The sequence below is a fragment of the Orcinus orca genome, chromosome 7 (genome assembly GCF_937001465.1).
Source record: "Orcinus orca chromosome 7, mOrcOrc1.1, whole genome shotgun sequence".
In the NCBI taxonomy this organism is placed as follows: Eukaryota; Metazoa; Chordata; class Mammalia; order Artiodactyla; family Delphinidae; genus Orcinus; species Orcinus orca.
In genome coordinates, this window is record NC_064565.1 from 46,751,113 (window position 1) to 46,764,275 (window position 13,163).

Here is a 13,163-nt window from a genome sequence, read left to right on the forward strand (position 1 = left end):
GCAACAAAGACTTCCCCACTTCCCAGCACAGGGGGCTTCCCTGTGTAGACACTTAGCTCTCCACAGCTCTTCTAGATATCTAAGTCCAAATTGTGCTTTTTTTCTTTCTTTTTTTTTTTTTTTTTTGCGGTATGCGGGCCTCTCACTGTTGTGGCTTCTCCCGTTGCGGAGCACAGGCTCCGGACGCGCAGGCTCAGCGGCCATGGTTCACGGGCCCAGCCGCTCCACGGCATGTGGGATCTTCCCGGACCGGGGCACGAACCCGTGTCCCCTGCATCGGCAGGCGTACTCCCAACCACTACGCCACCAGGGAAGCCCCCAAATTGTGCTATTAACCCACCATCTCGTTAGACCTGCCCAGAATGTCAAAGGGAGCGAGGGAATCAATATTTTTCCACATTAAATGGTGACTTATAGAAAGCTGCCTCCATACTGGACCTTAGAAATCCATTAAAAACCTGGGGGCCTGCCAGAAAATGCCTTTAAGCTTTGCCCTGTATTAACCTGCGTGACTTTCCTGTAATGAATTGTAGCTTGCCTGAGTCATTAGGAAGATTCCGACCAGGAGTCAGCTGGAATCTGCTGTTTTTGAAGGACTCAATTTATCTATGATTCAGTGCCTAAGCAGTCGAATAGCTTGGAGGGGTCAGCCAGGGAACAGAGCCCATAACCGCTGGTTTGATTAAATTGCAAGTATGTGCACTGACTTTTAATATATGCATCAGACAAACTTGAGACAAGAAAATAACTACTTTTCATGCCACCTTTTTCTCCTTTCCTATTCAGCATTCCAGGCAAGGGTTAATTAAGAGCCTCTGTTGGCTCTGTGACTGAATCACAGGCCTAAATTGACAGATTGAAGCTGTACTTTAGCAAGATTACATTATGTCTCTGTTAGAGACAGCAACCAATAAAATTGTATAGTGCTAAGTAATGCTATTAACTTAACTATCTTTTAACCCTATTATAGTTTTATGTTCTGTGTTTTCTGAATGTCTTGTTGTACTTTAAAATATCTTTTCTTAACGCATGTTTTATATTTTGCTTCCTAGCTTATTAATGAGGCCTTGGGTAAATGCATTTCCATCAAAAACACCACAGCCATTCTGGAAGACTGTGATGGGAGCAGCAAGGTATGCTGAGCTGGGTTTTTTCTCTCATGGTAGGTACAGTTGATAGTAGGTGCAGGTGTAGTTGATAGGTGCAGGGTATGACATTCATCATTCACTTGGGAAATTCATTTTCGCCTACAGAAACAGTAATTAGTTTCTACATTTCTGTGTAATGATAGGGTTGGTGACAACAGGGTCCACTTCTAAATGTAGAAGACAGTGACTGAGGGAATAAAGGTCAACTGTAGTTGATACTGTAGTCAACCCACCGGGGACCCAGTTCTGGTTCCATCACTTGTAAAAAACGTGTCAACTGCAAATTTCTTAACCCTTAGGTAAATGACAGTGATAATAGTGCCTATTCCAGAGCTGGTGTGAGGATAGAATTAGATAACACATGTGAAGCCTGTAAAAGAATATCTAACATTTGCTGCTCCACAAATTTTCACTGCTATAGTAATAAAGACAAAAATGAGAAAAGTAACTCATTACGTATAAAGACAAAATGATAAAGAAAATAAAGATGGTACATATTTTTAAATAATTAATCTACGGGAGCAATTTTACTCTCTGATTCCACCCCACACACACACACACACATTATCCTACATCTTAAGGGAGTAATACAAATTGCGCAATTCATGATCCATGGTGGAAAACTCTAAGCAAAATTTCAACAAACTCAGAGCACAATATTTAGGGGAGGGAGTAGGGCCAGGGAGAACAGAGCAAGGACTCTGCAGGGCTGGAGGTGAGCTCTGAGTGATGGCACCTCCCTCTCCAACATATGTTTCCCAACAACTCATTCTGTGGGGACAGTTATCAGTTTGGGTACCAAATAGGACTCACAGGAACATACATTCTGGAGTTGAACTCACCCCCTAAAATTACAGGTAAATTCTTTGACAGAGAAATTTTTTGTGATGAGAATCTAGGCTTGCCAAGACTTACTCCTTTGCTTTGACTTAGAGGTATTGCTTGTATTTTCAAGCACATCCCATCTCTACCTCTTAATTCAAAGCTGCTATAATTCAGCTATGGATTGTAAACTTGAAGCTAATGGAATTCGTTCTTAATTAGGAAAGAGGAGACAGAGGAAAGAGAAAAGTGTCAAAAATCAATTGAAACAAGTAATTTTCACGTATTAACAATTCAAAGAGGAAATAAAGTAGTAAATTGTAAAACAAAACCATAAGCAGTCCAAATTATATGAAAGTAAAATATTAACTAATGCAATCCTTCAAGACTCATCATTATAGTGACTTTCTGTGTCTGATTAACCAGTATTTTATCTGAAAACCCAAGTTCTCAATAACCACTACGTCTCTCGAAGGGATGCTAGGAGACAAAAAGTATGAATCATGGAGCCCCTGCTTTTCACAAACGCCCATCTTCCTTTTTGTCTTGTTACTCATTTTTAGCTTCTGCTTCTTTTGGTTGGTTTGAGTAATAAAAAGTAAAGGAACATGGAGGAAGTTAACTTATTTTTAGCAGAATTAATGAGGCTTAATATTAAGCCAGTGACTGTAGCATTCATCCAAAAAAGCTCAAAAGGAATAAAACCCTAGGATTGAACCATCAAGCTCTATCCGTCACCTTACTTAAAATGTCTCCTTAGTTATTAACTTTTCTACCAGTTGAAATGTCCCTTTTCAAGGTAAGAGTTAGCTTCTCCTAGTAGCCACATAAATCCTTGTATTATGACATGTTCATGCTTCTCAGATTTAATGTGCACTCAGATCACCTGGGGAGTTTGTTACAATGCAGATTCTGATTTAATAAGTCCATAGTGGGGAGTGAGATTCAGCGTTTCTAAGTAGCTCCCAGGAGATGCTAATTTTGGTCCAGGTACTACCCTTTGAATGGAGAGCTCTAACACAATAACATACTTGATAATATAAGTTAAATCTCAATTACATTACAAATGATTCACTAGATAAAAGTATTTAGATAGATTTTACCAGCAGTCTATTTTCTTAAAATATGTTTACATTGGTGCAAAACAACAAATTTCCCACATACCTAGACATTTAGAGTATATTGACCAGGCAGACAGTACTAGGTTGTAAGAAAACTGGAGAGAAATATTTATAAAAATTAAAAACATCCTTCCATTACCTAAAACAGTATTTATTTTAGACATACAGTTGGCGACTCCCCAAAACTGGACATCTCCAAGAGCCATTCCTGTGAACTGGGGGATGCTGACGCAGTAGCAAACTGGTGATTCCTTATGCTACCAGCAAAGAAAGATTTTTAACCTTTCCTATAATAGAACAAAGCCTCTAGGAGTCCAAATGTCTAGTCTTAAAAAAAAGAAACATAATAATTCCCATCAAAGTAATTTAGGACTGTGACTTGGATCTCCCTGTAGCCCCAATGGCCAGGGGCCTAAATTATGTGGTGGTTTGAATGTTCCAATACTTCAAGCACCAAGGTAGTCTGGCATTCAGAACACCTAAAATGACATCCATTCGCAGATACATACTAATTGTACTAAATACTTTTTATTATTGCAACTAACACTTATTGAGGCCTTACTGTGTGCTCAACACTTGAGAGTAATTACCCCAAGGTTTTGAGATAGACACTATAGCTATCCAACTTAAAAATGATAAAAATGAGATTAGACAGGGTAAATAATATGCCCACATGGTCAGAATTGAAAATGACAACACCAGGATTTGAACACAGAACATCTGACTAGAGTGCCTATATTCTTAAGCATTGCTAACAAAAACGTTTGACAAAGCTGCTACTTGTGTGTGCCATTGGAAGTCACCTTCTTATTCATTTCACCTACAGCTTCAACAATTTAATTACACCTGGTTAAGACTTATTAAACAAGGAGAATGGTGCTTAGCTCCCTTCCCTGATAACGGAGCCCTGAGGCTGCACCCTTGTGATAACAGAAACAAAGGGCTAAAATGGCTGCATAAATCAACATCCGTCTTTCATCCAGAACTGGTAAGAGAATATTTGCACCTGTTGCTTACCACAAATCCAGCTTTCAATTAAATGGGACATAAAACCCTCATTGTCAGCTTTCTCAATCAGAAGCCTTAAATGTGTTTGGGACAATAGAGACAGTGTGAAAGTTCATACAGAGAGATAAACAGATATTTTCTATAAATTGTCGAGTCTTTTTTTATTCTTTTCACAAAATTTATTTCAAATCAGTTATTTTAAATAGAACAGTCACCAGGTTCTTTTGGTTAAATTGCTATTGTCATCTTTGTTTCTAAAAGTCATTTGCTTCAGTCAACTAATAATGCCAGAAGAAAGGTGTATAGACTAGAATTGGTTCTCACTGGTTACCAGGAAAGTTTACAGGGACAGTATATGGGAAAAGTGAGAAGCAGTGTGCTTCCCACAAGCCCTGCACTTAGTGTGAACCTGGTTCCGCATCCTGCCTCCTTTCCGTGTAGAGAGACTTTCTCATGCCCTCTGGTTCCCAGGGGCCTAGGCTCTGAGCGGGTGCTGGAGCCAACTCCAACCAGCCTGGGGGAGCTGGCTGTGCACAGCTCTTGCCAATTTCACATTCAGCAATGTCACATGGGTAACTTGAAACCAGCCGTGATGCAAGTATTTATACCCATGCTACTGCTGACAAAAAATTAACCAGTCGATCTAAGAAAGAATTGGAAAATTTTATTTGAGCCAAATTTGAGGATTATAACCCGGAAAGAGCATCTCAGAAAGCTCTGAGAACTGTTCTGCCTGTTAGAAGTCAAGACACAGTTTATATAAATTTTTTGAGACACAGGGCTGCACATTAAATAACGAATTATTGACAATTTACACAATCCAGATTTAAGTGCCGTCGTGGTGGGTCACGTGACCCTTCACAAGATCAGGAAGGACTGTTCTCTTTTAAGGAGTTGTTGATGCTAGAAGAATGTTGTTGTTTATGGTTGAGCAGGTATTCCTGCTGATGGGGGAGGTTCGGTCAATGCATAATGCGGAGACACAATGCATAGATGGGGGAGAGGGGAGGCCAAAGGGCAGAGAAGAATTCTTATGTTTAAATTTTTCTTGTCTTGCCATAAATATGAATTTTATTTCACACTACAAATCGGGGATGTTTTACCAGAGGTCCAGTTGTGAATATTTACCAGAACATCTGTGCTCTATCCTATTCACTCTCAAAGTCTTCTGTTTTCCCCAATTATATTTTAATAGGACACAAAGTCATAAGCTTTGGTGTAGGATCTTGGAGTGGCAGGAATAATTTCAAGCCTGCCTTCTCAAATTTTCTGCTATCTCACTAGCAGGTAGCCACCAAATCCACTGAATGCATTGAGTATGCGAGACCATCATTTTGCTCAGGGATGAACCCCGAAGTAAGCACACTTTTTTCTTTGGAGCGCCTCCATTCTTTTTGATGTCACAGCCAGTGACTGTTCTCTTCATGACATTTTTCTTCCTGCTCAGGATCAAAATTAGGACCTAAGCAACACCTCCTCCAATCTTTCTTTCTATAGATCATCCCTGTTATATTTCAGTTCCTTCTGGACGATATTTTTTTCTTTTTAGTGATGATGGTTATTATCGAGTTATTCAGAAAAATTAGGAATTACCAGTGTGTGAGCTGCTAATTTCACGTTGCATAGTGTTAAGAAAATCTATAAACACATATTGAATAAATTACATTTTACCTTCTGCTTTCTTAACCCTGTGGCAAAGAGGAGCGATAGAGAGAGAGAGAGGGAGAGAGAGATAGGTAGATGGATAGATAGATAGATTAGATAGATAGATAGATAGATACGGAGGGAGGGAGGGAGGGAGGGAGAGAGGGAGAGAGAGAGCAGGAAAGATTGAGATTGCGAATGAGAAAAAGAATACATTTCTCATCTTCAGAAGTGAATCTGTTATCAGAAAAGATATTAGGCTGGTGAGAAAATATTTAGGAGCTGACAGTCCTTAAATTACATAGGGCTTACTTATAAACTGGATTGGGCCCACTGAGAACTTAAGCCTTTATTCGCTGATTTTTGTATAGGCCCAACACTGCTCTCCTTAATGGTAAGCCAATTTGTAAATAAGGTAATTTAATTAAGCTGGCAAAAATTAGAAAACTGTTCCCCTACGTTGTTTGTGCCTATGACTTTGTAACATGTTACATAGCTGCCTTCTGCCTTGGGTTCCCCTTTTCACGATGCTAGATGTCATGGAGATGAGTATCTTGACAATTATCTTTCTTCTTTTTTCAGTATTTTAGTAGTTTTCATACTAAACCTCCTAGGTCCCCCAAGATGTATAAGTCTTAAAAAACAAAAGAAATGGAGAATAAGACTATGAATAACATAGTCTCTTCTTTTAGAAAGCATTAGGCATTGAGAGCTTCATGGAAGGCGGAAGGGTGACAGTGAGTTTGACCCCGGATACCAGTGAGCTATTAAAATTATACATTTCTGAATCTGCATTTAAAAGGTGTTCTCTAGGTCAGCCCTCCTCAAATGCTGTGAACTGTGACCACCTAAAAGGAAAAGTCTCACAGGTGGCGTCTAGTATTTGGATATAGAATGCCCCTCCAATACCGGTTTCCACATTGTGTTTTTTGTTGGGGACAAGTTATTTAGTTGCCTCTTTACAACCCACGAGCAGAACATTGTAGAAAATCCAGAATGATCTTCTCAATGTTATCTCTTTTACAAAACCTTGAGCATACTCAAGCATCATATTCCCAAAATCCTACAAGGATGACATTGTTTTTGTAAGAGCATCTCTAAAATAAATTATTATGAAGTCACCCCTGTTTGATAAATTTTTAAAGCATTTCAAAACAACATATATATATATTATATATATAATTAAATATATATATAATTAGAATGATCTTTGTCACAGTCATGGGTAATTGAGAGGATTGGTAAGTGAAAAAATTATAAACCCATGAGCAAGTTCTAAGTAGGTTATCGACCATTTCTAGGACATTCAATAAATATTAAGCAATAATAGAACCTCTGAAATACCTATGACTTTCTCTGATCACCTCTGGACTTTCTGGACATCAGACATTATGTACTCTCAGAGATCATGATAGGAAACTCTTAAATAAAATACATTATTTCTAGCACTTTTTATTCCAGATTTGCATTCTAAGTCACAGACTTAAGAAATTAACTAACACACTTTTTATAATGGTGTGTATTTTTTCTTACTACCAGCAGTGAGGCAGCCAGCGATCAAATATAGTAAATGCCATCTGGAATTATTTCCTTTAAATAATATAGTTATCAGCCATATCATCAGAAAATTCATCTCTTGTCTCATGAAGAATTAACAGTCTTGTAGCTAGGAGAATGTGAGAACTTAGTTTGAGATAAAGACAAACTTAATACTGCCTAAAACCTGTGTTTATGTTATTAATTTTGTTCAGGAGAATTCCTGAAAAATCAAAAATGTAATTACCTAATTTTTTATTGGTTTTCATTTTCTTACATCACGATTGTCAAATTCAGTCTGTGGCTCATTCTCAGATCATGTTTCTCTCCAGGTGAATCACATTGTTTTTGGAAACTATCACCAGTTGTTATGCTTAGAAGGAAATTTCTCTCAGAAGACCCTGAAAGTTGCTGTTTGTGACCCAGTGAAGCCATATCAAAAGTGGAAATTTGAAAAATATTATGAAGACTGAGGAGGAACTGATGTCTTTATCTAGTAAATCTATTAGACACTGTGACTATGACAATGAACTTGGTGACTATTTCTCCATGCTAGTTCAAAATTTTCAAAATTAATAACATTTGAATGGAAGATTTTTTAAAAATCACAATATTTGAGATACCAAAAGTTAACTCAGGGAAACAGTCCAACATTAGATTGGAGTCCTTCTTCAGCACTAGATGGGCTTTTGAATTGCCTGCTTTCCACCCTGTGCTGGAACAAAGCCTTCAAGTTTCCACATGCCATGTAACAGGTAACTGGAAAAGAAGACGGAAGTACTTGGAGAAGCACAATGATACTCATGGAGGCTGAGTTTGATCATAACCAGCTCTTTTGGTCCACAAGTAGGTATAATCAGTGAGAAGCTGATCCTTTATTTGCTATTTTTTCATCAAAAAAAAAAAAAGAAAGAAAGAAAATTACTTGAGTTCCTAGGCTAAAAGACCTCAGAAACACACAGCTTTCACCTTGGTGAAATCCCTCCCCACTGCATGCATGTTTACCTAACAGTTTGAAATAGTATTGATACAATACTCCTTGATGGCAGGGTTTTGATCTAGATGATTGTATAATGTTTTTCCCAATCTGAGTCAGTGGAAAAACTTTAAGTGAGGAAGTCACATGCTTATTCGATTCTAGACATGGATGTTGTTTCCATTCATTCTGTGCTTTTAAATTGCACTTTAAAAAATGGTCATACTAGTAACTTCTAGACTCATGTGGATATTAAAAAAGAAAGAAAAAAATGCAGAGAAATAGAGGCTGGGTCACGGCACACCGCAGTAACCCAAAATACATTTAATCATTGAACCTACTCTAATGTGGGACCAAATAAGAGGAGTTGAAATGAGTAAAGCAGAAGTAGAGCACGGAAAAATATTAAAGTTCTTTTATGTGAAAATACTACTATTCAGCAGCATTCACGGGGATGAAGAATGCTAAAAATGGGCTCTGAAAGATTTCAAGGTAGAAATAAAGTGAGGGAAACATAAAGAAAGGGGAAGAGAATGAGTTTAAAACAGTTAGGAAGAGAGTTAAGAAAAAATTGTCCGAGACTTGTCCAAAAACGGGAGGGGATCCGGCACCTCTATGGGGCGGGGGGTGGGGGGAGAAAAGAATAAAGTCCTAGATGTGGACCTCAAGATAACACTGGTAAATTTGGGGAAAATTCCAATATTTCTTTGATCCAAATTGAGCACATAATCTTAGGTATGACAATACTTAGGCACACCGGAAGATATCTTAGAAATCCTAATATCCTTTGCATTCATTTTGGTAAGGAAGATGGCCTGTCCAGAAATCCCAGGCCAGTTAGTGAGAGAATCAGGATTAGAATTTGGATCTCTAGAGACAGGGCCACGAGCCTAACCAAATCTCCTCCACAACATTCTTAAGAAAGATATACATAAATTTTTTTGTTAGGGTTGGGTCTCTGGAGGTCAATCATGCTATATTCCTGTTAATATTAAAATAAACAAACAAACAAACAAACCTGTGCTGTTGAGCTGATGGTAAAACTGGGCATCTTTAGTTCTGATTTCCTGTTTAAATTTTAACTCCCAATTAATTACACAAAAGCAAAACAATAACTAAGAGTTGGAAGGGGAAATAGTTTTACATATTTGCAACATATTTAAGATGTTTTATGTAAATAATTGACATTGCAGATGAGATAAGAAAATGAGTAGAAAATGAGATAATTATTTTCAAAACAGAGCCATGTGAGGGATAAAACACAAGTCAGTTGCTAAAGGACTGAGTTGCTGACCAAACTAAATATGCTAGATGCCTCATGCAATGCTTTGTGTAAATGAAAAATGTTGAAAGGTTTTCTGCCAGTCTAAAGAATCTCTTTTTATTCAAAAAGAGTTTCCACCAAAAATGTCAACTCTGTTCACAAAAAGATGAATTATGTTTTCGATACACTTACCTTTGGGTATACCAGCTGAAGAAATTTGAATGTTTTTGCTCAAAAGAACCTTCTGTGGTCTGTTCAGTGTATACTCTTCCTGGCTTTACCTTGACATACTTAATATGTGAAGCTATATTTGGATCCATATTGTCAATATAACAAAGAACTGTTTCCATACATCACATATTTGTTCGTGGGTAGAATTTTTTTTTTTTTTTTTTTTTTGCGGTACGCAGGCCTCTCACTGCTGTGGCCTCTCCCGTTGTGGAGCACAGGCTGCGGACGCGCAGGCCCAGCGGCCATGGCTCACGGGCCCAGCCGCTCCGCGGCATGTGGGATCTTCCCGGACCGGGGCACGAACCCGCGTCCCCTGCATCGGCAGGCGGACTCTCAACCACTGTGCCACCAGGGAAGCCCTGGGTAGAATTTTTAAAACAGCTTTTACCATGTTTTTGCTCAATTACTCTTAGAAGCAAGGAACTAAGCAGTAGTTAGGAATCTTATGGACCTAACTGTAAGAGTATTGACTAGTTGTGAAATCTACTACCAACATTCTTTTAAACATTGCCCTCTAATTTTTGTTTTCAGAAGACCTTCATAAAAGTATAAATGCCTCTAGGTTTTCTGGTACTTCTAAAGATAAACCCTTGGCTGGGACACATTAGGGTCTTAATTAGCCCAAGTTCCTCAATAGGGGGCTCTGTTCTTGGGGACTTCAGAGTTTTCCCTGGATTAGCTTAAGTTATTGCCTTTTCTTGAAAAAATGTCTCTGTATCTTGTTACCTTGAACACAAACATAGTTGATAATATTTTACAGGACTTATTTGATCAAAAACTAATTTACCAAACCGTCTGAGTTCTTCTGAGCCTTCCAGCTTGCACAGTTCTTTTCTTGTTTTCAACAGTTACCTAGAGATTCTACCCTACTCTCTTGAAGGATTACACAGCTGTTGTTGATACAACTGTTTTTTATCACCAGCCTCAAATTTGCTCAATTCTTCTTGCCAACATTTAATCAACTGTCATTCACAAGGGCAAAAACCACCATGTGCTCTGATCACAATGTATCATTAGCTTTGAACTCTAATTTGGAAATACTTTCTTATATATTAGCACCTTGCCTCTAGAATTGCCTTAGGAACTGTAGAGGAGCAAAGATACTAGTTACGGTATATAGGAATTCCATTTTTCCAGTCAACCTTCATTTCATGAATGGCTTAGAATGATTTTCAAGGGTCTCTCATGCAAGAGAATGGAGTTGAGGTGCACCAGATGGTACCATCTTGATTTGCTGTAACATCTTTAACTTTCACATTCAAACGCAGAAAAGAAATTCTGTCTCAAGAGAAAGCCCCAAAAACTTGGATAAAAACAAGAAAATTACAAGGAGTAAAGAGAAAAGAAGTGGGACTAAGTACCTTTGAGTACCTACTATGTGCTAGGCACTGTTTTTGCCCCATCTCACTATTGTGCGCAACTCAGTGAGGGGAGTTTCATTCTCCTCATTATGCAGATGAGGATAGCTGAGAGGGATTGTCTAACGTCGTCCCACTAGTAAGAGTTAAAACCCAGATTCCATTCTATTGGGCTCAAAAAAAAAAAAAGATGAGCCTCTTTCACTAAACCATGCTGTTGTGATTCTCTGATTCTTCTCCTCTTCCTTCTCTTCTTCTTCTCCTCCCCCTCCTTCTTCTCCTCTTTCTATTTCTTCTGTAAGTAGGACAGACAACTCAGGTGGGCTCAGTTAAAATCCCTTGGTATAGAGTCACACCTCTTTGGTCTCTCTCTTGCATGTTGTACAGACAGGAAATAGAGGCTGCGCCCCTCTCTGTTAAACAACTGAAGTGTAGGCTTAAGGATAGTTATCCTCATACACTTCGCAGTGGTCTATCTCCTTGACTTCATGCAGGACATATTCCTTTCCATTTCCTAGAACAAGTATGAGAGGGAGAAGTGGACATAGAGAGATTGCTTCTCTGTGAATGATATTACCAACACTTTGTTCCCCCAACCATTAATCAAAGCTGACAAATTGCTCAATTTGAACAGAGGTGGAAAGTGAAAAACTGGAGTCCTTTAATTTAAAACAAAAACCAAGTCATGTAGCTTTCATTCCAATGTGTAGATTGTCACCATAATGCTTTTACAACAACCTTTGCATAAGTTTACTCAACAATTGCTACGAGCCAAGATGCCTTGAAATGAGAAAAGGAACACTAACCACAGTTAATGTACAAAAATATTCATTTTTGGCAAATAGCCATTCCATGGTCAGGTTTGAATAAGCCATGTAAAGTATTATCTACTCCTGATGAGGTTTAATGGGTGGAATTTCAGGTGTTGGTGGTGTCCGTGCCTAAAAGAAAGGAAAAAAATACCATCGCACTAAAATTTAATGCCTCTGTTTTCAACCTAATGGGTCAACTAATAGTTATCACTACAGTTAGGGTCTCTTTTCAAGTTTATGTGAATCTTTGCTTTGCAAAAACACAAAAATCTCATTTTCCAGCAAATAGAGCAACTTCTAATATGCTGAGTTTCTAATGACGACAGTAGCCATCAAATAAGTAACAAATAATTTCTTTGAGAGTTTCTATTTTGTTATTGACTGATAGGTTTTCCCAGTTCAAGGATATTGGTTATAAATATCTATACAAAGTCTTTATATTAGCTGTTGATATATGGCTATATATATGGCTATGGGTATGTTTCTATATTTTATGCTTTGAACTGAGAGAAAGTAAAACCAAGAGTTTTAACTAACAAAGAAAAATTCAGAACTGTTTTGGGATTTTTTTAAAGTCTCTCTTAAGTGCATAGCTTCATCTGCATCTGGCCTTCTGGACAAAAGTATCTCACACAGACTTTCACTCTGGGTATTTTTTTTCCAGACCTGAAAGGAGTCACCAAACTCTAAATTATCAGGATGCTTGTGATTCAGTTTAGGTATATGCACATGTGTTAATTCTTCTCCTTCAAACAACTGCCCAAATGTTGCTAGTTTTATACGTATTAGCTATAAGAGCTGGGCATAAAAACAAGGGAAGGCAAAGGTTAAATTTGTGAATTTGTGATTGATTACCTAAAAATATTTGTTAGTGGAAAAACTAGATTGAAACTATGGAGTAGAAAGGAATTTGGAATAAATTTGAACATTTTTAGGTACCCAGTTTTTCTGCCTCTTACCAACCAAGTTTACTATAAAGAATAAATCAAATATGTAATTTTAAGTTTCTAAGTAAAAATTCAATTACTTTCCAAATTCATAACCAAAACTCATCCAAGCTGGTGGTTAATTACAAAACGCTTTGATTTTGTAGTTTGCCACGTATCCGGGTGACTTCCACTGCTCATTACTACCCGTGTCATTGTGTTTATGTCAGTTGTATGTTCTACTTACCTTGTGTTCTTCATGAGCTGTGTACACGTTTTGGTATTCATATTTATTATGTTACTGTCTGATATTTTAA

General features: G+C 37.9%; 1 protein-coding gene across 2 annotated transcripts in view; it reads left to right on the plus strand.

Moving 5' to 3' along the window:
- GALNT5 (polypeptide N-acetylgalactosaminyltransferase 5) overlaps positions 1 to 7,810 on the plus strand; it is a 36,846-nt gene extending 29,036 nt beyond the window's left edge. For both annotated transcript variants that reach the window (XM_004276793.1, XM_033400013.2), the window contains exons 8-10: positions 1,053 to 1,133; positions 3,918 to 4,079; positions 7,612 to 7,810. In XM_004276793.1, the coding sequence (XP_004276841.1) occupies positions 1,053 to 1,133; positions 3,918 to 4,079; positions 7,612 to 7,752 (384 nt within the window). In that variant the 3' untranslated portion in view covers positions 7,753 to 7,810. The remainder of the gene's footprint in view (positions 1 to 1,052; positions 1,134 to 3,917; positions 4,080 to 7,611) is intronic.
- Positions 7,811 to 13,163: the final 5,353 nt, after the last annotated feature.